The 24,461-nt window shown below is 37.2% G+C and overlaps 2 protein-coding genes and 1 pseudogene across 3 annotated transcripts; 2 read left to right on the top strand and 1 right to left on the bottom strand.

The window, feature by feature from the left end:
* Positions 1-209: 209 nt before the first annotated feature.
* On the top strand, positions 210-5,488 carry LOC104710833 (protein ENHANCER OF LHP1 1). Its single transcript, XM_087466381.1, has 13 exons — positions 210-672; positions 816-1,939; positions 2,073-2,249; positions 2,344-2,457; positions 2,867-2,971; positions 3,458-3,592; positions 3,687-3,742; positions 3,838-3,934; positions 4,028-4,144; positions 4,446-4,572; positions 4,671-4,801; positions 4,920-5,327; positions 5,425-5,488. Exons 1-12 carry the CDS (start codon positions 396-398, stop codon positions 5,310-5,312), a joined length of 2,853 nt encoding a protein of 950 aa, XP_087322507.1. The 5' UTR covers positions 210-395; the 3' UTR covers positions 5,313-5,327; positions 5,425-5,488.
* Positions 5,489-11,010: 5,522 nt separating this feature from the next.
* LOC104714845 (uncharacterized) lies at positions 11,011-11,705 on the bottom strand (annotated as a pseudogene).
* A 1,125-nt stretch (positions 11,706-12,830) lies between these two features.
* On the top strand, positions 12,831-16,636 carry LOC109126653 (uncharacterized). Of its 2 annotated transcripts, none has more exons than XR_015565754.1 (3): positions 12,831-13,106; positions 13,203-13,309; positions 13,777-14,166. XR_015565754.1 is itself a non-coding variant. In XM_087464316.1 (3 exons), exons 2-3 carry the CDS (start codon positions 14,443-14,445, stop codon positions 15,978-15,980), a joined length of 633 nt encoding a protein of 210 aa, XP_087320442.1. In that variant the 5' UTR covers positions 12,831-13,309; positions 13,777-14,442; the 3' UTR covers positions 15,981-16,636. The 2 variants fall into 2 exon arrangements, 1 of the variants encoding a protein (XP_087320442.1); XM_087464316.1 differs by adding an exon at positions 15,507-16,636 and having other exon boundaries at positions 12,831-13,309; positions 13,777-14,601.
* The last annotated feature ends 7,825 nt before the right edge of the window (positions 16,637-24,461 follow it).

The raw sequence follows: 24,461 nt of genomic DNA, 5'->3' as shown, positions 1-24,461 counted from the left end.
ATCAAAAGTTCTATATTGAATCTAAAATAGTATATGAATGGCTATATACTGCCCTTTGTAATGACATTTTCTAAATCAATATATGTCACAACACAACCGTTGATTTATTCTTTACATATGATTGTTATGATTTTTTTTTTTTTTTTTGTAATTTCTGCATTTTTGTAAGTTATTGTATTAATATTTAGTATATTTACATTTCCAAGTTCGAACTACGTTTTTCGAAGACAAAAGAAAGTGAAAAAAAAAAAGAAAAAAAAAAAAAAACCCCGCGCCTCCCATGGTGAGACTGGCGCCAAAATCGAGGTTAAGAGAGAAAATTGCCGAAATCGCAATCAGATAGAAATTGAAAAAAAAAAAAAAACCCTAGAACCAACCAAGAATCGACATCTCCGATGAAATCACGATCCTTAAAGTTCCGGGAAGCTCATAAAGTCGGCGGAAGCGCCGCCTTCTGCTCTATCCTGTGGGACCACAAAGCGGAACATTTCGTGACCTCATCTTCTTCGGATCCCTCAATTTCCGTCCACGACGGACTCTCGCCCTCAACTTTACCTCCGACGATTCTCCGACATCACCAAGACGGCGTCACCGCATTGGCTCTGAGCCACGACTCTACTTTCCTCGCCTCTGGATCTATCGATCATTGTGTGAAGCTCTACAAGTTCCCAAGTATTATTCAGATCATTTTCTTCTCTTTCTCATCAGTTACATTTCAGTTTGTGTTGATAAGTTTTTCTGTGTAAAATCTTCTTAGTGACGTTTTGTTGCTTTAATTTTATTAGTTCCTTTGTTTTTTTTTTTGCCGCCTTTAGGTGGGGAATTTCAGACGAACATAACCAGGTTTACGCTTCCGATTCGCGTGCTTGCATTTAATGGCTCAGGGAGTCTATTGGCAGCTGCTGGAGATGATGAAGGCATCAAACTTATCAACACATTTGATGGTTCTATTGTTAGAGTTTTAAAAGGGCATAAAGGACCTGTGACTGGCTTAGATTTCCACCTTAATGGTGAGCTCTTGGCTTCGATTGACTCAACTGGTACTGTGTTATGCTGGGAACTCCAAAACGGAATCGTTTCGTTTACCCTTAAGGGTGTTGCGCCCGACACAGGTTTCAGCACTTCCATTGTGAATATTCTTAGATGGAGCCCCGATGGAAGAACCCTTGCCGTTCCTGGTTTGAGAAACGATGTGGTTATGTATGATAGATTCACTGGGGAGAAGCTATTTGCCTTAAGAGGTGATCATCTCGAGGCTATCTGCTATCTAACCTGGGCTCCTAATGGCAAGTATATAGCTACATCTGGTCTTGATAAGCAAGTGCTTCTCTGGGATGTTGATAAGAAGCAAGACATAGACAGACACAAATTCGAGGAGAGAATATCTTGTATGGCATGGAAACCCAACTGTAATGCTTTGTCTGTCATTGATGCCAGGGGAAAATATGGAATTTGGGAATCTTTAGTTCCATCATCCATGATATCTCCTACTGTGGGTATTCCAGACATACTACCAAAGAAGAGGAATGAAATTCATAATTTTGATGACGAAATTGAGGAAGAACTTCATGGTGCATCTGAAAGTTTAAATGATTCTTTGGTAGATAGTGATGATGGAGAATCTCATCATACTAGCAGGAAAAGACTGAGGAAGAAAACTTGTATTGACGATGATGGTGATGCATATGAGGAACTTAATGATGGGAGTAGCTTACCTTCGGCATCTGAATTCAGGAAAAAGTCACATCGAGTACATAGAGAAAAGCAGTATGCAGGAAGTGGGGCTTTTAAAAGCACTGCAGCATCAACCAAGTACAAAATGCAAAGTTCCTTTCAACCTGGTACTACACCACTGGAACCAGGAAAACGGACATTCTTGTGTTACAATATGTTGGGATGCATAACTACAATTGAACATGAGGGGAACTCCCGTATTGAGGTACTTGAGGCGTACATTTCTTACGTTTCTAACTTGATATTTTCCTTTTAAAAGTTTTTCAAAAAGATAGAGTCATACACTTGTATCTTTTGTGTAATTTTTAGTTTTTCTTTTGCTTGCACTTGAAATGCAGACAGATTTTCATGATACTGGAAGAGGTCCACGAGTTTCATCAATGATTGACATTTACGGCTTCACCATGGCATCAATAAATGAAAGTGGATGCGTCTTTGCAAATCCCTGCAAGGGAGAAAAGAACATGAGTGTTCTGATGTATCGACCATTTAGAAGCTGGGCCAGTAATAGTGAGGTTAGACGATCATTACGTACACAGTATTGAGCAAAAATAACGGACCAGGATAGGAAAATATATGACCTGGTTACTTGTTGATTGTTTCATCCAGTGGACGATGAGGTTTGAAGGTGAAGAGGTGAAGGTTGTTGCTAATGGTGCTGGTTGGGTTGCTGCAGTTACAAGCCTCAATTTGCTTCGCATATTTAGCGAGGGTGGTTTACAGGTTTCTTCTTTTGCACTTCTTTATCTTGTGTTATAGTTCATGCAAGATAGGCTAAACAGCCGACTGCTCATAGTTTGCCATTAAGTGTTGTAATGGTTTTTTGTTTAACTTGCTCTTGTGAGGTTTGCCTCTGTTTTGCTCTCCTTGGAGTATCCACAGATGAAAAGTTTCTATTGGCGCAACTATGTAGTTAGCATGAGAATCTACAGCTCTTGTAAAACACTGAACTAATTGAAACAAAACGCTTGTAAAAAACAGAATTTAACAGCAAACGGGAATATCGGATATAATCGGTGTATTTTGACATGAACAGATTTCAATTTTAAACAGAACGCTAGTGTGTAATATGTTCTGTAGTATTGAAATACTTTGTTTATTTGATCTGATAATTTATGGTCATTTCTTGCAGAAACACATTCTTTCCCTTGATGGGCCTGTAGTCACTGCTGTAGGACGCAAGGATCATCTTGCTGTGATAACTCATGTTTCAGATTGTCTTCCTTCCAATGAACAGGTAGGTACCATTTCTCACTGGTTCGTCGCTTAGATTAAACTTGGAGTCACTTGGCCTTTCCTAGATAGTAAATAGTGGAAAAGGGGACATCATCTAGACGTGTTGATACCGATACAAAGCTTCTTAAACTCCATCACATGGCTCCAACAAGGAAAAATGATTCATGACATTGAGAGAAAGAGGCATTGAATCCTCATGGACTAACAGTGAACAGTGATCTTTATCTTAAACCAAGTAATAATCTAATATAGGTTTATCATTGGGATAGGCTTTTTTGGTTTTTGCTGTGGTTTCACTCTACAAAAATTCAGTTAATACTATATGTATAAAATACTTGAGGAAAGTTTCATACAAGCACATGTTAGTATCATCCTGTCATATAACATATTTCAAGATGATCGCACTAGATCCAAACGGCAACAAATATTCAGTCAGGTTATTATCTACCATACATTCTCGCCTCATCCTTGTTTCAACAATTTCCAGGTGATGGAATTTAGAGTCTTAAACATATCAAAAATGACTGAGGAGTTGAAAGGCCGTGTTGCGTTAACCCCTGGCTCACGTTTAACATGGATAGGATTCAGTGACGAAGGTTCTTTGAGCTCATATGATTCCAAGGTGCGCTTTCTTGCATCTCTGCTCACTCATGTGCTATTGCTTTGGGGCTCATTGCATACAACACGCACTACAACAAAAAAAATGTTTCATACAGGGCGTGTTGAGAGTTTTTACAAGTCAATATGGTGGCTCATGGATCCCAGTCTTCAGGTTTCTTGCCTTAGCTATCTACAATTTCCAAGAAGGTTCCTTATGTTTATTCAAGATGTTTGTTCTTACTGAACTCATTGTAATTGCACTACCAGTAAAGAGAAGAAACAAGAAGAAAACTATTGGGTCGTTGGCTTGAATACAACCAGTGTGTACTGTATAGCTTGTAAACACCCTGAGATTTTCCCACAGGTAGTATATTATTGTTCTCGATGCTAAGGTGTTTAATATTTTCAGAAAAAATAGGCTGCCTCACTACTATTCTTCCTGCTGTTTCATTTTCAGGTGACACCAAAACCAATCTTGACCATACTAGACCTTTCTCTCCCGCTTGCATCCTCAGATTTAGGAGCAGCATCTCTAGAAAATGAGTTAATGCTAAAGCAGCTGCGTTTATACGAGGTTTTCCTCTCTACGTGTTACACCATTTTTATCTGCTGTTATTTCTCCTTTTTCTGGTCAAGTTTTGTTAAGCAGTATGATCTGTGTCCCCGAAGTTTTAGCTACCGAAATGTGTGGGAATTAGTTAGTTGTTTTGGGTAAGCAACATGGATATGTATATCAGGAGAATCTCTGTTGTTGTGCAACCTTTGTTTCCATACGTTAATGTGTGGCCAAACTAGAGACAGAACATCACAAAATCTACTGAAACTAGTATCAATATCGATGTATTTGACCAATACCAATACCTTCCTAATCTCAGACTCAACAAAGAGTGGACGATATGGCTTCGACCGGGGTGGATACCACAGCACTTGAAGATGAAGCTTTCGACATGGAAGTTTCTCAAGATAAATGCATACTAAGGCTCATCAGCTCGTGCTGTAGTAGTAAGTTAACTATTTATGTGTCACACATGCGTGTGAACTCAGATTCTAAGACCATTATTATCCAGTTTTTAACAACAAGATTCTTTACATTCTTTCAGGTGATAGTTTTGTAAGGGCCAGTGAACTTATGAGGCTTTTAACTCTAGAAAAATCAATGAGAGCAGCAATTACACTGGTTACAAAACTCAAGCTTCCTTTTTTGGCAGAAAAGTTTTGCAGCATACTTGAGGTACTCTAGAAGAACTTTCATTTCCTGTATATTGCACAAAGTAGAAGAAGATCAGATACATATACAGACCACCATTTCTTTTCTTATGTAGTGCTAACTTCTGGTTCTTAACTAACAGGAAAGGTTGCTTGAAGAAGCTAACGAGGCGATAACAAATCCTTCGCAGAATCCAAACAAAGAAGTAGTTACAAGAGTTGAATCCAAGGTTCAGAATCCTCCAGCTTCGGTCCAGACTAGTGAAAACACAGAGGCAGTTATGAAATCTTCTGCAACTAAGCTGTCTGCTACTACACTTGTAAGGAAAGCAAAAGTTTCAGAAGGTCTTAAGCTAGGGAAAGAACAAACGAAGAAAGACGAAACTGAAGATGCGAAGATAAAAGAGATCAAGAAATTGAATTTAATAAAGATTCCGGTGAACAATGTTAACAAAGAAGACAAGGGACTGAGAAAGGAAGTGAATCAAGAAGAAGCTCGACGTTCTTCAAACCCGTTCCTGAAATCAACTGTTTGATGATCTTATTTGGAGGTTGTTTTGATTAAAAAGAGTATGATGAATACATCTGTTTCACTTTTTTTTTTATTATGATCCTACAACTGAATAATTACAAAAACTTATGATACAGGATTAGTTAAAGAATCATTATCAAAGGTATGGTGAAACAGACTTGAACTGTAGAAATTCTGCAATCAGCCACCTGTTGAAGCTTTCTTATTCTTCATGATCATATGGAAGGATTTGGCTTTGTCTTCCTCCACGATTTCTCTATGAACATTGTCCTCAATCTTCTCAGCTTCCTCCACACATTCTTTCCATGTCGTCTTCCTGTATTTGTCTTCCTAAGTGTTCCTTTGGACAAGAGCTGCTTAACGTACACCACTCACAAAGGATCTGTGGAAACTTCCCATTGCTTCATCCACGCTCAAGATACCGTATCACATACCACCGTCGAGGTGCCCAAATCCAATCCTAGTCTTAAAGAGTTTCTAATTAGGTTTTTGGTGCTTTTCCTTTTTACATTCGGATGTATCGTGGCCTATATAACGGTTTAATAGTACGCTTTACCAAATATATTGATACGTTTAGGATGAAGAACTTAGAGTAAAGCCAAGGACAAAGACAAATACTCTTTTATTATAAGACAAAAGTGTAACAAGTTGAGAGAAATGTTTGGAGTCTATCCCCTCCCCTTACAAAAGTGATATGATATTGGATAACATCCCTCTTGCCCAACTTGCCATTTAAGTACTACTACTGAACCCTACTGATCCCTTGTGATGTGATCGTGGGAACGGAGCCTGGCTAAGACAACCGAGACGCAAGAGGCAGCCCCGAGACGCCGGACCAAGAAGCACCAGACACGGACAAATCGCCTACTTCGAACGCGGCCAAGGCATCGATAGCTTTCCCCGGAGTCATAGCGAGCTCAAGGAGCCCCGACCAAGACGGCCAAGACGACCAAGAGACACCAAACAAATTCTAAATTATGTATAAAATTTATTTTTGGGTTTCAATCTTATAAATGATTCATGGGTAAGAAACGATTCTAGGTTATGTTAGATTGTGGGATTTTTATGTGTTCTCAAAATTCTCTTATCAGTTCATAAATTTTTGGCTCAAAGTTTCAATTTTGGGTTTCCATTTCTACTTAGTTTCTGACCTTTAATCTTATATAATCTAATGGTAGGATGTTTTCCGTAAGTAATTTGATAATTACTTCTTCATTTATTCCTCATTAGATCTTACCAATTCTTTTTCCTTCAAAGTAGAATTCATTCCGTTTTCCGTAAAATTAGAATTCAATCCCTAATTACTTTCACAAATTTTCAGTCATTATTATTTAATTTAAGTCATTAGGTTCCTATGAAAAATTATATTATTTTTATATATCTTTCCAAATTTAAATAGGTATTCTTGAATAACTTTTAGATTTTTATTCAGATTATCATGTTTATTGTTCGCATTAATACTACAAAGAAAAAAATTATGTGAAAATGTTTGACAAATTTATTTATTCATTAGAGTGTTTATGTATGACTTTTCTACTCTCTATGGGCCGGTCTGACAATTTTCAATGCCATACGCCAATGTTTTTTTTTAAAACCCTTTTCATTATTGTAAGTAAAATTATTAAAATAGTAATATAAAAAAGTATTTTCATTCTTTCCATATTGTAGTTCGTTTTGGTTGCTGGCATTTTTCTTTGTCTTTTTAATGTTTTCAGGTTCATTTAAACATTTATACGAAAATAAATATTATATTTCCTAATAACTCATTATTGTTTTAAAACTTTTCGAATATGTAAACTTTTTTATAAGAGTTTCCAATTTGTTTTCCTAAATTAACATTTACAATACATCTCAGTAACAACAAGTTTAATTAACATTAATCCAATGCTCATTCACCAACAATTCAAAAGATGAAATATGTTTTTACATAAACCTAATAAAATTTCATCCGTAAATTGGATATCTACATGAATAATATATTGTTTTCTTGTATAAAACTTGAACTTCTAATTTTTTTTGAACTTATAAAAATAATCTAATAATAACTGAACTTATAATTTTTTTTTCTTACATAAAAGACCTAAACTTTTGGCCTAAAATATACCCAAGAAAAATTGATGTCATTATCCTTGGTTTCACTTGCTTGGCCTATGGGTCGGGCCTTGAACCATGTTTTATTTTTACTTCAGGTTGTTGTGTTTGTTGGTTGTGTTAATATTACAACATATGAAAAAAAAGAACATTTATTTTTATAGAGATTATTTCTTTTTATAGAGATTACATGCGGAACTAGTGGAAAAGTACAAACAAAAGAAAACTCTCTCAGACCCGAATATCGAGGCACTCCCACCACCTTCCTTTTCCGGCGCCAGCGGTGCTTTAGCTCGCCGGCGTCGGGAGATCCTTCAACTCTACCACTCCCGATTCTGTTTTTTCTTGTATAATTTTCTTTGCATGTCTTTTTCCCCCACTTTTTTTAAGCTTTTATCAAGTCTATATAACCCTCTTGAAAACCCAACAACTGGATCGCTCAGCACTCACTACATGGAGATGGTTTCCGGCAAGCCTCATCATCTTTCATATGTGTCCAGATTCCATGGCATCAAGATTGAAAATCCACGGTTGCATACAAATCTCGATGCGGATCTCCATGCTCCCTTGAGAACTCTTTCCCGGTTTCGTTGAAGGCAGAAGAGATCATTCCTGGACCTTCAGATGCGCCTTGCCGAGAAGAGACGCCGATGGCACACGGCAACTCCAGGGTCAAGATTTTCCGTTCAAGCTGGATATCTGCTCTAACCAAACACCACCATCGGAGCTTGTCAACAAACCCGCTGCATCCGGAGACTCACCACTCATCGCAAATCCTATCGATCTCTCCGACCAGCCGCCGCAGCGCTCTAACCAGGTTTTGGCCAACGACAGAAACCCTAGGTTTTCTCTTGATGGACCCAAAAATTGTCATCGGCCCATTAACAATGTCCAAGCCCATTAAACCCAGGTCCAAAATTTCTGAACTCTTACTAAACCAAATATCAAAGATGTTTCGGTATTATGTTTGTAAGGGCTGTGAGATACCTTTCTCAACTGTTATCGACATCCATGATTGGGTCTTGGTTTATCCGTGTCAAAACCTGGGTAAAAGCAATTCCTCGACGAATTCTTCTCATCTCAGCTCAAGGCTTTTGGGAATCTTGTTACTAGCTTCTAGCCTCACCAAGGGGTTGAGGAAGAACGGCATTATGACTCCGGTTCCAAGGAACGGTGGTTACCGACACTTCTTCAATCTCCTATCCCCATACCCCATGATCAACGAACCATATCATGTTCAATCTATCAATTTCAGGGACAAATTAGTTGTTGCTCCATCTCTAAACCCATGTAAAACCATGTACGCTACATTTTTCCAGTTATTGACGCCAAATTTTAGCCAATGGTGTGATCAAGATTACAAACTCTATGGATTCCATCTGAGAAGTAATTCACCATTGTTGCTTTGGCTTTGCTTTAACTCCCTGAGAACCCTGGAATTAGTATCCATGTTGGCTTCGATTTATGAACACTCCTGCTCAATCTTCAAGCATCAAGCCATATTCAGCCTCGCTCCAAACCTTGTCAATCTACTACTTCGTGTAGATCTTCTCAAGCCGGCGAGAAGCACATATTTGACCTTTTTGTTAAAGCCAAATCGTCTCATGAAAATGGTTATCCCATCATCCATTGACTTGTTCATGGAAGAAGGATCGACAATTCTTGATCTCTCATGTACCGAAACTCTCCCAATATTTTGGTTCAAAGCTCTGAAGAAGTTATTGCTGATCAACTTTATCTACTTATGTTTCTATATTGTTTTGGCATTGGGGAATGCTCTATCTTTATGTATTCTACACTATGCTTGTATGAACCGTTTATCTTCTGATTAATGAATGAATACAAGTGTTTGACAAAAAAAAAAAATGAAAAAAAGAACTATCATAATTTAATATGTTGAACATGTTAGGTTTTGTTCCTTTCTTATATTTTAGAATCTCTATTTTTTCTTTTTTTCTTTTGGGCATTCATGTGGTAAAGTAGGCTAAAACTTCTTCTTATTGGATGATGTATATGAGTCTCTCCATTGTAAATATAGTTTCTTATTAGTCTTCATCTTTAAGAAAAAAACGTATTTTAAATTATTATAAGAAACGAAAATTGTATGTTACTATGATATGCTTAAAAACCATGTTGTTAAGCTTGTGATGTCTTTTTATCTCATGATACGATATGAGTTGCATTTTTCTATATTATATATGGTTAATTTGACTTCTATATTTTTGAGTAGCATATGTTAATTGTATATTGGTATCATATTTTTTCCTACATAAAAGACCTAAACTTTTGGCCTAAAGTATGCCCAAGAAAAATTGATGCCATAATCCTTGGCTTCACTTCCTTGGCCTACGGGTCAAGCGTTGAACCATGTTTTATTTTTACTCAGGTTGTTGTGTTTGTTGGTTGTGTTGATATTACAACATATGAAAAAAATGAACTATCATAATTTAATATGTTGAACATGTTAGGTTTTGTTCCTTTCTTATATTTTAGAATCTCTATTTTCTCTTTTTTCTTTTGGGCATTCATGTGGTAAAGCAGACTAAAACTTCTTCTTATTGGACAATGCATATGAGTCTCTCCATTATAAATTTAGTTTCTTATTAGTCTTCATCTTTAAGAAAAAAAACGTATTTTAAACTATTATAAGAAAACGAAAATTGTATGTTACTATCATATGATGAAAAACCATGTTGTTAAGCTTGTGATGTCTTTTTATCTCATGATACGATATGAGTAGTATATGCTAATTGTATATTGGTATCATATATTTTTAGGAATCTTAGTATCAAATTACGCATTTTCAAAAATACCCCTTTTCCTATGTCACTTTTTAATAATACTCTTTCATGTTGTTCATTTTCAAAAATACTCATTTTCTATGAATAAAATGACTAAATTCTAAATTTAAAACTCCAAATACTAAACCCTACCCCATCAAAACTATATCCTAAATGTAAAATTGAGAACCCATACCAAAAAAAATTCTTAAAATTAATTTAACATGTTGTAATTTGTGTAAAAGAGGACAAAAATGAAAATGTTCGAAAAGGAGTATTTCAAGAAAAATATTTCTAACAAATTCTCATTTTAGAAAGAGGTCCCTAAATTTTTCTACATTAAAAATAATATTATATTATGAGAAATTCAATGGGTCTCTCACCAATGCACATGCTCTAATATGTATTGAAAATCTAAAGGGAGAAAAACCATAAACACTCTACTATGCAATCAAAATTTTTTACATCAGTTAAAATACTCTAATACTATATATAAAAAGATAACTCAAGTAACATTAAACAAATGAACAGAAAAAAAAAATATGATCAGTATATTTTTAAAATCACAAAAATAACCATTGGTAGGTAAACAAATAAAAACTAATAATCTCCAAATTACTAAAATTGAACAACAATGTAAGCTAAACCCGTGCACGGGATGACTTCTAATATATATATATATATATATATATATCTAGCTTTACCCAATAGCAAATGAAAGCGAAATAGCAAGCCCAAAATTCTTTCAATTGTCAAAGTCTCAAAGACCTTAAAAGGGTGCAGCTTTTTGCAACTCTTCACACTTAGCTTGCCATATTTTTCATTTTAAAGATTGCTTGATACATACATACTCATAGATAAAATACATGCATCTTTGTACAGCAAATAATATTTTCTATTTAACCAAGACATAAAATATAACTTTGAATACCCCGGAAACAATTAACACAAAAAGTGGACTCATACATGAGTCTTCTCTTCCAATTCCATTGTTTTAACATTCGCTTCTTCAACGGTTGTGTTACAGTTTCTTGTTAAAGAACCTTCATTTTGACTCTCCGTATCTAACCCTTCCAACTCTCTAACCCAGTAACAATGCACCACACAAGCCAAAACCAGAACCATCATCTGCAACGGAATCATCACCATGAAAACCCCACATTCTATCCTAACCAAAGCTTTAGCCTCTCTAGGGTCCCGTGGCGATATCAGAAAGGAAAGACTCTGTTTCTCTCTGCTAAACATCATAAAAACTGCCATCAACTGACCCGTCAAAGAAGAAACATGAAGTGTGACTCGCCCGATGAAACATGATCTAGATTGGTGCGAAGAGGCACCCGCAAAGGAAGATATAAGAGAGACGAGAGAGACAGCGAGGAGGGCTAAACTGAGTTAAGTTGGAGGGTTTCTAAGAATAATGATCGGTACGAAAGAACAGAGGGAGAGGATGAGGAGTGTGAGATTCAGACACGATACGAGAATGTTTTGGAACAAACATAACTTTCTCTGAAAAGAAGAAGCCATTGATTTTGTATTTGTGGAGTGTGAAATTAAAGTTTATTTTCAAGTTTTATACTGAGAAAGTAATAACTAAGCGCCCGTTGGGGAGAAGTTGTAACGGCTATGAATCATAGCCTATGATGATAAGCCTCAACCTCAACGGTTCTATTGACATAGGACTTCTCAAGAATTTTTAGTAGTTTTTTTACCTTTGTCTCATGAAAATGACGGTCATATGTATTCCGAATTACTAACAATATTTCATCATTATTGCTTTTGTAAATGTCTGAAAATAACTTGTTTACTCGCGCGAACAGAAATTTGGAAGACATTCTTTTTTTATATATGATTCATGCTATCTATAAATCCATTTGTATAATTTCTTTATCTTTTTTTTTTGGTTAATTGTATGTTTAGCTTATAAAATATTTTCATTAACTTGACAATAACTGGATACAATTATAGGAAAAATTACACAATATTACCTTTTTTTGTTTAATCAGTAGTACTTACTATCTTTTGTAAACCTTATTATTTGTTAAGCTTTAAAGAAAAAATAAAGTAATCTGATTACACTTTTAATCTACCTATTTTAGCTTTGAAAATAGAGCTACGAAAAAAATATAGAAAATTAGATAAGACAAGGTAAATAAATAAATAAATTTGGGCGGTTTACAAAGAAATACACATTTGCTGTAGATCGATTATCTTGAGACTAAGCAAAGAAACTGTTGGGATACCAACCAACTTCCTACATTGGAAGATATATCATATTAATAGGGGAAAGATCCTAATAAGAAATTTGTGAGGGCTAGATCACTTATGTCCAAAACAGATAATATCATATTAATAAGAGAGTTGGTTTGGATTTGGAAATCCTAAAAATTAGTATAAGAGCTTAGTCAGAAATTGGACCTAGGAAAGTGGGTGCGGGCTCTGTGTTCGATATAGGAGGATCTCTCAAAAAGATGACACGATTAAGAGTGCCCTCAAGAATACTTCAGGAATAAAGGGTGCCAAAGCCTAGTGATAACACTATTTTTGTAACATCCCGGTTTTATCTTTGGGAATTGGGCCAATTTGTTTCTTTTCAAGCCCATTAAAAAGTGTCCATGTTGTTAAACGACAAAGGGCATGTCGTTTGTGTAATCGTGGATGTATTCACTTCTTCAGCCGTAAAGTAGAAACGCAAACCAAAATCCTAAGTTGATAAGATGATAAGATTGTGTTGCAGTCGCCGTTGCTAAGGTATCAAACCGTGGTCCTCGCTGTTGTTGTAATGAGCCTCGTGGAGGAGAAGCGTGCGGACTCGTCGTTCTCGCTTGTCACCGTCAATCATCACCATTGGTCATTCAAGCACCATGTTTCATCGGGGATGTCAGCCGCTGTCATCGGAGCAGCTGTAGTCATCGTCGAGGCCGTTATGGGTAAGGAAACCCTAGATTGCTTTGTAACTTGCGCGTAAAGTTTCTAGCTTTATCTTATTATTGGTTGTTGTTGTTGTTTCATTGTTGATCCATGAGGACTGAAAGCCACCGTGAACTTGAGCCACTTCACATCTTATGTTACCGAGCCTTGTATGTTACTTGAATAGTGGAGCAGATCCGTCCGAGTGTAAACGCTAAGAAAGGTAAACGGTGAAGTTCACTATTGTCGATGTGTTGCTTAGCTATTAAGGCGATTGATTAAACCAAGCTTGTCTTTGTGGGAAGTGGGACCGTGAGGTTTATTGGAGTTGTTTATTAAACTGAATTATAAAATGGATTGTGGTGCTTAGTGGTTATCGTGAAGAAGAATTGGGATTATGGTGTTGTGCGATTTGGGATTATCGGACCGGAAAGTAATACGTGGTCACGTGAATTGGTTTGTGAGTTGATTAATGTGGCTGGTTTAGGAATTGATATTAAACCGGGAGCATGTGATTGTGGGCTGACTTGTGGTGTTATGAATTATTAGATTTAGTTTGATTAATTATTAAGCTAGATCTTGTTAATTTATTTGGAGACATTGGGTTGGGTTGGTTCGATGAATTAAATCATGGATATTGATTTTGTCTATTATTGGATAATAATATTTGACCGATCTAAACCATTGCAGACTGAGGTTGTTATTACAACAGAATTTATTGTTGCAAGTGCTAAACCAAGGAGTAAATCTAATGGCTAAGGTGAGGGTGGTATTTGCGGATAACAGTAACCTCCTTCCTTATGTACTCTTCGATAGTTGCTAAGTATAGACTTAAGAATTGTTTGTTGATTGAAACTGTTTGTGAGGGTTTGTGTGTAAGGTAAAATAGGTATTGTAAAACACTGGAATGGACTTCTATAACCGGCCTCCTATGAGTCCTATACTTTACGGTCCATTGTACCAAGACTCATTGGCCATATCTTTAGCTTATGTCGGTTTAACTTAGTCTTTGTGTTTACTATATATATGTAACCTCGGACACCTTATGAGTAATAAGAACAAGAGATTTCATTCCCTAAACTCTCTAGTTTACAACACGTTATCAGTACAAGTTGCTCTAACGACCAGCTGAATAAAAACCCTAAAACCCTAACCACCGCCGATCATCTTTCTTCTTCCACAAAACCCTAAAACCCGAAAACCGCCGCATCCTTCTTTTGTTCGTGGTTACCTTCAGCGATCGGTCTTTACTCGAAGTAACGTCCGAGTTTGGTCCTGGGTGAGTCTTGTTCGAGATTTATCCGAGGTTCGTGGTTCACGGTTCCGGGAAGTATCTGAGAGCGGTACGAGAGCGATATGAGGATCTGTCTGAGAGCAATCCGAGAGCAGTTCGAGAGCGGTATGAGGATCGGGTCGATAGCAGTACGTGGATCGAGGTTCGTGGTTCGTGATCAAGGGATATCTGAGATCTTTGGCTCCCAGATCAAAGCCGGTCAGACCCCTATTGGTGTTAAGGTAAAATCGAAACCCTGTGGAACCATATAATCGAACCTGATCTTAAAACTATTAAACCCGAAACATACAAGTACACAATCAACAAAGATTAAATTCCCTATATCCTATAAAACTTTAAAAATCGGTTGTATAGGGTTGTTAGATTGTTTGTAAAATTGCACCAAACTTTGTCAAGCTTAAAACCGGATTGATTGATTATTGTTGCTTGATTGTTTGCTGCATAAGAACCTAGAACTAAAACTATTAAATTTGAGATTCATAAGAGAGATATTGATCTAATTGTTCTGGGATTTTTAAAACTTGGTTGTTCATGCATCATAAGGAAATCAGATCATGTATAGGATGTTATAAAATTGATTATAGCATAACTTGTTCTTGTAAAAACTCGGCTGCATGAATCCTAAAAACTCGAACAGATAGATTTGTTCTTAGGATGTTAAAACTTCCAAATCCAATCATAGTAATTATAATAAAATTATTAGCATTATTGTTCTAGGGATTGAATCCAATTAAACTTAAAAAAACTTTTGTTAAAATCTTAAGAAATTAAAAACATGAAATCGAAATTAAAATATTGGTTAGGATAAACTCCTAATTAATTATAGTAATTATCTAAAAGCCTAGAACAAAAATTTACTAAAATCCTAGATTGAAAAGGAAAACTTAAGAAAAGGAAATCCTATCTAGAAATAAGGAAATTGTTGCATGCATTATATATTTGTTTTTGTTGTCTTTGCAAGCATGAACTTAAACCACAAAATTTGTAAGAGGCAAGGCATGTTTCGGTCTCAAATACCGCATGGCCTAAGGCATGTTTCGGTCTCGACCTGAATTAATATTGATTGCATGGTACGATCTCAAACACCGCATGCTAATGATCGGTTGTCTATTTCTGTTTTATGCAGATGGCAAGGCTCAAGAACCTAGAATATGGTATCTTGAATGTTTCTGGAGACAACTACTTTCAATGGGCAATGGACTCTAAGATCCATCTGAAGTCAAAGGACTTGTTCAAATGCTTCGAAGAGAATAATAATTGTTCTGACAAACAAAAGTATAAGACCATTCAACACATACACCATCACCTTTCTGAGAGTCTCAAGAATCAGTACCTCACTATAGAGGATCCTCTCGGCCTTTGGACAGCGCTTAAACGCAGATACGGACACCAAAAGACGGTGCTCCTACCAAAGGCCGAGTTTAATTGGAAAAACCTAAGGATCCAGGACTACAAATCCGTGGATGAGTATAACTCTGAGCTTTTTAGGATTGTCTCACTCCTTAGGTTGTGTGGTACTGAAGTAATAGAGAAGGAGCTGATAGAGATGACATTGTCTACCTTTAGCGCTAATAACATACTCCTTCAGCAACAATACTGACAAAAAGGTTTTGATGACTATGGGGAACTTAACGAATGTTTGCTGCTAGCTGAGTAGAACAATGAGCTGTTAATGATGAATAGTGCTATGAGACCTCCTGGTACAGCCCCATTACCAGAAGCACACAAGGTTGATTTGGGAAAGAAAAATGCTGTAGAGCCTAAAGAGCTTAAGGAGCCTAAGAAGACCAACTCTGTCCACAGAGAAAGACACTATGGCCGTGGCCGTGGTGGCAGAGGACGTGGTGGTCGAGGAGGCCAAGCTAGCCAGTTTGATGGTTACGGCCGTGGAGGTCATGGCCGTGGTAGTAGGGGCCGTGGGTCCTTTAAGCCACAAACCAAGGCTAAATCGGTTTGTCACCGATGTTGTATGTCTAACCACTGGGCCAAGAACTGCAGAACACCCAAACATCTCATTGATGCATATCAAGAGGTCTTCAAGAAGAATCCAGAAGCCAATTATGTGCATCTTGATGGTGAAGGAGACTTCAACTATGAGAATGATGACTCAGTAGCCTATGAGACTTCCGATTGCCTTAAGAATGATGATTGAATTTCGTATTTTATTTTGGTTTAATTTCTATGCTTTTATGCTTTAATTTCTTACTTTGTATTGGATAATTATTTTGGTTTAAATTCAAAGATTTTATTTTATAATTAATTGCCTTATTAAATCAAAACACAAAATGTTGTTTTATATACAAATGGCTGAGGATATGAGTGAACTAGTGGTGGACAGTGGATCCAGCTACACAATATTGAAGAATAAAATATATTTCATAAACCTCATAATGAAAAGTGCCAATGTTAGTACAATTGCGGGTATAGCAAGTTTAATAAAAGGCTACGGCCAGGCTCACATATTATTGCCTAATGGCACACATATTGAATTAAGTGATGCCTTGTACTCACCCAGCTCTAAGAGAAGCTTATTGAGCTTTAAAGATATTAGATTGAATGGTTATCATATTGAAACCAAGGGTGAATGAAATAAAGAATTCCTATACATTACAGAAATTGTGAAAGGACATAAGAAGGTCCTAGAGACTATACGTGCACTAGCCACTGGTTTATACCATGCTAAGATTAACATGATAGAAGCTAACTTGGCAAAGCACAAAATGTTCAATGAACAGTTCACTCTATGGCATGACCGGCTAGGCCACCCGGGTTCAAACATGATGCGTAAATTGATTAAGAATTCGAATGGGCACAATCTTAAAGAGAGAAAAGTTATCCCTAAACATCTCACTTGTGTAGCATGTGCACAAGGGAAACTTATCATAAGGCCATCACCAGTAAAAGTCACTAAAGAGACTTTAAACTTTCTGAAAAGGATACAAGGTGATATATGTAGAACAATACACCCATCTTGTGGGACATTTAGATATTTTATGGTTATGATCGATGCATCAACCAGATGGTCACACGTTTGCTTGTTATCCACAAGGAACCTAGCATTTGCTAGGATGTTGGCTCAAATTATAAGGCTGAGAGCACATTTTCCAGATTTCTCACTTAAGACTATACGTCTAGATAATGCTGGTGAATTCACATCCCAAGCGTTTAATGATTACTGTATGTCCATGGGGGTGAGTGTGGAACATCCTGTGTCACATGTCCATACACAAAACGGATTAGCTGAATCTTTCATTAAACGAATACAATTGATAGCTCGGCCATTGCTAATGAGGTCGAAGCTCCCTGTGTCGGCTTGGGGACACGCAGTCTTACATGCAGCAGAAATTATACGCATCAGGCCATCTAGTGAACACAAATATTCACCATCCCAACTATTATCGGGTCAAGAGCCAGACATATCCCATCTCAAAATATTTGGTTGTGCCTTTTATGTACCTATTGCTCCACCACAGAGAACTAAGATGGGACCTCAAAGGAGGATGGGAATATATGTTGGATATGAGTCTCCCACCATTATAAAGTATCTTGAGCCATTAACAAGAGATTTATTTAAGGCCAGATACGCGGACTATAACTTTGTTGAGTCCGAATTCCCTTTGTTAGGTGGTGAGATTAGCAAGCTGGTTAAGGAATTAACATGAAATCAAACATCCCTAAATTGGCAAGATCCTCAAACTCTAGCATGTGATGCAGAGGTTCAAAAGATTATTCATTTACAGAAGCTAGCTAATCAATTGCCAGATTCCTTTGTTGACCCAAAGAGAGTAACAAAATCGTACATACCAGCTTTTAATGCACCAGTACGTATTGATGATCAGAAGGAACACAATAATCAAGTTGCTACAGAGTCTAAGACACGATTGAAACGAGGTAGACCATTAGGTTCCAAAGATAAGAACCCTCGGAAGTCTAAAGGTGCAAAACTGACCGAGGTTAAGGGAATTACAGAAAATACAGACATAGCCGCGGAAAAGCCTAAGGAACCAAGTGCGGTTTGGGACGCTGAACCTCAAGGTCCTGAAGGTATTGATAATAATGAGATCTCAATAAACTATATCATGTCTTGAATTCAATGGAATCGTAAAGATGTCGACATAGATGAAATATTTTCATACAAGGTAGCACTTGAGATAAATGAGGATCATGAACCCACATCTATATTAGAGTGCACTCAAAGCAAAGATTGGCTAAAATGGAAAGAAGCTATTGTTAAACTCTTTGAAGAAGAGAAGTGTGTTTGGTCTGATCATAAGGACAACACCTGAAATTAAACCAGTTGGACATAAGTGGGTCTTTGTAAGGAAGAGAAATGAGAATAATGAAATTGTGAGATATAAAGCACGGCTTGTAGCACAAGGATTCTCTCAAAGACCAGGAATAGATTATGAGGAGACATTCTCCCCTGTGATGGATGCAACGACTTTTAGATATCTAATAAGTCTGGCTATAAGAGAAAAACTGGATTTGCGGTTAATGGATGTTGTAACTGCATACTTCTATGGTCCACTGGATAATGAAATTTATATGAGATTACCATAGGGTATAGAGCTCAAAGATAAGAGTGGTTCTCGAGAAAAGTACAGCATAAGGCTGGACAAATCGCTTTATGGACTAAAACAGAGTGGTCAAATGTGGTATAACCGATTAAGTGAGTATTTAGCTAGAGAGGGCTATAAGAATGACCCAATCAGTCCATGTATATTCATAAAGAAGTTTGCAAACAAAGGATTTGTGATAATAGCAGTTTATGTGGATGATTGAAACATCCTTGGAACCTCTGTTGAAATTGCCCAAACAGTAGAATATCTTAAGAAAGAGTTTAAAATGAAAGACATAGGCAAGACAAAATTTTGTTTGGGATTGAAGCTTGAGTACAGAAACAATGGGATCCTTGTGCATCAAAGGGAATATACAGAAAAGGTACTCAAGAGGCTTAATATGGACCAAGCTCACTCATTGACTAGCCCAATGGCTGTGAGAAGTATTGAAGTGAATAAAGATCCATTTGCTCCAAAGAAGGACAATAAGGAAGTTCTTGGTCCTGAAGTGCCTTACCTCAGTGCTATAGGAGCGTTAATGTTCTTGGCTAGCCACACTAGACCAGACATATGTTTTGCCGTGAACCTCCTAGCAAGATATAGTTCTTGTCCGGCTATAAGGCACTGGAATGGTATTAAACATGTTATGCGTTACCTACAAGGAACGACATACTTTGGTTTATTTTATACTAACTATAACAAAGAAGGTTTAGTTGGTTTTGCTGATGCAGGTTATCTATCCGATCCACACAATGGTAAGTCACAAACAGGTTATGTGTTTACACACGGTGGTACTGCGATCTCATGGCGTTCTATGAAGCAAACTCTTGTGGCCACATCATCAAATCATGCGGATATCCTAGCAATTCATGAAGCCAGCCGTGAGTGTGTTTGGTTGAGGTCCATGACTTAACATATTCGGATTGATAGTGGCATGGATGACAATAAGGAAGCAACCGTAATCTATGAAGACAATTTGGATGCATCGCACAGCTGAAGGAAGGTTACATCAAGGGAGATCGGACAAAGCACATCTTACCAAAGTTCTTCTTCACACATGAACTACAAAAAGCCGGAGAAGTTCAAGTGGTACAAGTTCAACCCTGCGACAACTCAGCCGATCTCTTCACCAAATCACTACCAACTACTACATTCAAGAAGCTCACGTATCAGATCGGAATGCGGAGGCTTAAGGACTTAGAGTGATGCTTGGAACAGGGGGAACAATGTGTGCTGTACTCTTTTTCCTTCACCAAGGTTTTAATGAGGCAGCATCCCCAAGCACATTGTATAGATCCCTTCCAGCATAGGCACGGTTATATCATCCAAGGGAGAGTGTTGTAAAACACTGGAATGGACTTCTATAACCGGCCCCCTATGAGTCCTATACTTTACGGTCCATTGTACCAAGGCCCATCGGCCATGTCTTTACCTTATGTCGGTTTAACTTAGTCTTTGTGTCTACTATATTTATGTAACCTCGGACACCTTATGAGTAATAAGAACAAGAGATTTCATTCCGTAAACACTCTAGTTTACAACAATAGGTTGTTAGTAACATGATATATGTGAAGCACATTAGCTACATGATATGATGTTATGAATTAACTTATATATTATATTATAAATATAATCATGAACATACATGAGAATGAGAATGAGAAAAGAAAAGATACTTGAGGATGTTGGACTGTAATGGACCGATGGGTTCATTGCAGGTCATAAACTGCTGACGAGCAGTACGGGAAGAATCGAGCTATGGGCCGTGGTCTTCCAGGAATGGGGTTTGTGAGCCAGAAAAAGTGATAATGGCCACAAAAGTGCATAAGATAAGATGAAAGTTATTAAGTAATGTAAAGAAACATAAATATTTGAATGTGGTAATTGCCACAAAAGTGCATAAAATAAGATGAAAGTTATTGAGGAGAAATAAGATGGTTGCTTGTTTTATTTGATTGTTAAACATTCTGAATCTATGCTAAGTAATAGTTGTTGATTATATTTGGAACATTATTATTGTATGTCCAGTGGGCAGAGTTTGATCTCCTCATTGAGTAAACTTGTTTTACTCACCCCCTTTCTTTCCCTTTTCCCCCAGGTTAGTAAGTTTCAAGAGTTGGAGTTTGAAGTTTGTTCGTTGGTGAATTTTAAAGAAAGAAACGTTTTTGGCCAGACTCGATGGATTACATGTTGTTCCGTCTTTTGTGACGGTACGGATGTTACAGTTGGTATCAGAGCCAGGTTAAGGCCACTCCGGTGCTGACCCGGAGGGTCAAGATTTCAAAAATGATTTTTTTTTTTTTTTTTTTTAAAATGTTTTCAAAGAAAGTTTCTGGAGACGTGTTTTGTCTTGTATAAAGATTTTGAATTCACCAACATCAAACTTGTTCTTGACTTTCAATTTGTGAAAGTTAGTAGGATTGTAATCTTAAGCTTGATTTTGTGGCGAGTGGAAACCAATCCTCAAAAGCAGTGTAAGAACCTGAACCGCAGTTGAATGTTTTTTTTAGAGGAAGGGTGAGGAGTCAATACCGTGCGAGAGTACTAGGGCTAATTCCTCTAGTGGGGAAGGTTGGTGATGAAGAAGACGAAGACTTGAACCGTGCTTTATATTTGTGTGCTTTGTTTGCTTTGATTGAAATTGAGTGTTGCATTATTTCTTTGAGTGAATTATCTATTGCGTGTGGATCTATTATTTTAGGGAATCTTGATTGCATCTTCTTGTTTTTGTAAATAAAAGTTGAGGCCCTTGTCTGTAAGCTTAAAGGAGTTGGTAAGAAGTTTCAAGTGAAGATCAGTTCGACAGGATAGTCAGGAAAGTATAGTAAAGTTTTTTTAAGAGGGACGGAACACCCTAAGATATGTGTGGTGACATTAGAGTGACGTGGGAAGGAGCCCTATAAACTGAAGAGGAAAAAAAAAAGGGGAAATAAATGGGAAGGAATCTCATATGGATGATAACACCATTTAAGTCGATATGGTGTTGGCAAGAATGTATACTTGTGCGACATGCAGTAAGGTTAAACAAACTACTCAACTAATTGGAGCCGGAATGGACGAAAGAGTGTGGGAATTGTTTCTATAAGTTGGAATGTAAGTTGACTTGGAGAAGTTAACGTTGACGATGCTATTAAGGTCGGTAGTTTTCGGTATTCTTCTTAGAGTAGTAGATCACAAAAGGAAGTTTGGTAGATGATATGCTAGTATGGCTAAACCAATTACTCGACTCACATGGAAGGACGTGTTGTTCGAGTGGACGAAGGTGTGGGATACTAGCTTATAAAAGTCAAATGGACATTTGACAAAATATTGGTGTTATATTGTGGAAGGATATTTTTGAGGTGGACAACAAAGTTAAAAGATGAGATATTGTATAAAGATCACTAGTCGAGGTTATTCTATTGCTTGGAGGGCACAAAAAGGAATTGCACCGGGGGAAGTGGAAAAGAGCAGTGTGGGAGGACACCACACATTAATGTAGATTATGGACTTCTACAGAGTATTGTATGTAAGCGTTACATATGATTAAAAAAAAAATGTGTCGTGACAGTGGAGATAGGCTGTTTATAATTTGAAGTTTTCTTAACCCGAATAGAAAGGGTATGGTGAAAATGGAGATTGTTGGTAGGTTGTTGCGGACGACTAGCAGTAAGGAGGCAACTTGGGTAGTTGTAGAGCAGGATGAGTTATAGACGAAAAATGTTGGGAAAAAAATAAAAAGTGGTTGATTATAATATTGGGGGTTTGGAGAGAGTTTTAGGAAATGATTGTTATTCTAAAAAAAATGATTTGAAGAAGAGAAAAACGCTAAGTCTACAACGTATGAAGTTTGATAGGTGGTATAGAAATCCACTAAGGATAGCGAAATGGAGATCACTAAGAACTATGAGGAGGCAACATTATTTTTATTTGGTGTTTGAGTAATGTAGAATGGTCAATATGTGGTGAATGAGGATTATATGGAAAGTACTACTTTGACACGGAAAAAAAAATGCATGGATGTGTGAAACCGAAAGAGAACCAAAACCATAAGAGAGTGTTAGGAAAACACTATACTAAATTTAACATTTGGAAACTTTCAAAGGGATGTCAACTTTACAAGGTGAGCGCAACGGAAGCTTGATGGATCATTTAGCTCCGTGTTGCACAAAACCGTAATGGTCATGGTGGATGTGTTCACTTCGGAACACTGTTAGACCAGGTCGTAGGTCGTATGTTGGTGCACTGGTTATTTTCACAAGTCAAGATATAGAAACACCTTTTGTTGGAAATTGGAGTATTTTATTCAAGTTGGAGAACTATTTGAAAGATGTTTGTATAATGACTAAGCGATAGAAAGTTGAAAGTAACTATGACATTTGACACCCCATGTTGCGGTGAACTAAATCAAAGTAATGGAAGAGTTAGATTTTCACCTAATCAAAAGTTGAGAATGAGGAGCATGGAGAAATTGTTTCTAGTGTAAAAAAAACTAGGGTATTGTATCAAACCAAGTGGAAAGTTGTGATTTGTTGTTGAACAGAGCATCTCGAAGAAAGATACTCTAATGTGGACGGAAACTAAATGGGGGGAGAAAGATACTCTAATGTGGACGGAAACTAAATGGGGGAGAAACTGATTTCATAAATTCGAGAACAAATTTATTCTAAGTGGGGAAGAATTGTAACATCCCGATTTTATCATTGGGAATGGGGCCAATTTGTTTCTTTTCAAGCCCATTAAAGTGTCCATGTTGTTAAACGACAAAGGCCATGTCGTTTGTGTAATCGTGGATGTATTCACTTCTTCAGCCGTAAAATAGAAACGCAAACCAAAACCCTAAGTTGATAAGATGATAAGATTGTGTTGCAGTCGCCGTTGCTAAGGTATCAAACCGTGGTCCTCGCTGTTGTTGTAATGAGCCTCGTGGAGGAGAAGCGTGCGGACTCGTCGTTCTCGCTTGTCACTGTCAATCATCACCATTGGTCATTCAAGCACCATGTTTCATCGGGGATGTCAGCCGCTGTCCTCGGAGCAGCTGTAGTCATCGTCGAGGCCGTTATGGGTAAGGAAACCCTAGATTGCTTTGTAACTTGCGCGGAAAGTTTCTAGCTTTATCTTATTATTTGTTGTTGTTGCTGTTTCATTGTTCATCCATGAGGACTGAAAGCCACCGTGAACTTGAGCCACTTCACATCTTATGTTACCGAGCCTTCTACGTTACTTGAATAGTGGAGCAGATCCGTCCGAGTGTAAACGCTAAGAAAGGTAAACGGTGAAGTTCACTATTGTCGATGTGTTGTTTAGCTATGAAGGCGATTGATTAAACCAAGCTTGTCTTTGTGGGAAGTGGGAACATGAGGTTTATTGGAGTTGTTTATTAAACTGAATTATAAAATGGATTGTGGTGCTTAGTGGTTATCGTGAAGAAGTTGGGATTATGGTGTTGTGCGATTTGGGATTATCGGACCGGAAAGTAATACGTGGTCATGTGAATTGATTTGTGAGTTGATTAATGTGGCTGGTTTAGGAATTGGTATTAA

Source organism: Camelina sativa, chromosome 9 (genome assembly GCF_030686135.1).
Source record: "Camelina sativa cultivar CO46 ecotype springtype chromosome 9, ASM3068613v1".
NCBI classification, from domain to species: domain Eukaryota; kingdom Viridiplantae; phylum Streptophyta; class Magnoliopsida; order Brassicales; family Brassicaceae; genus Camelina; species Camelina sativa.
This window is presented reverse-complemented; position numbering and strand designations above follow the sequence as displayed.

Coding starts and splice junctions, on each gene's coding strand:
- LOC109126653 (XM_087464316.1), top strand. CDS start 14,443: ATGAGGATCTGTCTGAGAGCAATCCGAGAGCAGTTCGAGAGCGGTATG. Junction 14,602..15,506: donor AGACCCCTATTGGTGTTAAG/GTAAAATCGAAA, acceptor TGTTTTATGCAG/ATGGCAAGGCTCAAGAACCT.
- LOC104710833 (XM_087466381.1), top strand. CDS start 396: ATGAAATCACGATCCTTAAAGTTCCGGGAAGCTCATAAAGTCGGCGGA. Junction 2,972..3,457: donor GTCTTCCTTCCAATGAACAG/GTAGGTACCATT, acceptor AACAATTTCCAG/GTGATGGAATTTAGAGTCTT. Junction 3,743..3,837: donor TCATGGATCCCAGTCTTCAG/GTTTCTTGCCTT, acceptor TTGCACTACCAG/TAAAGAGAAGAAACAAGAAG.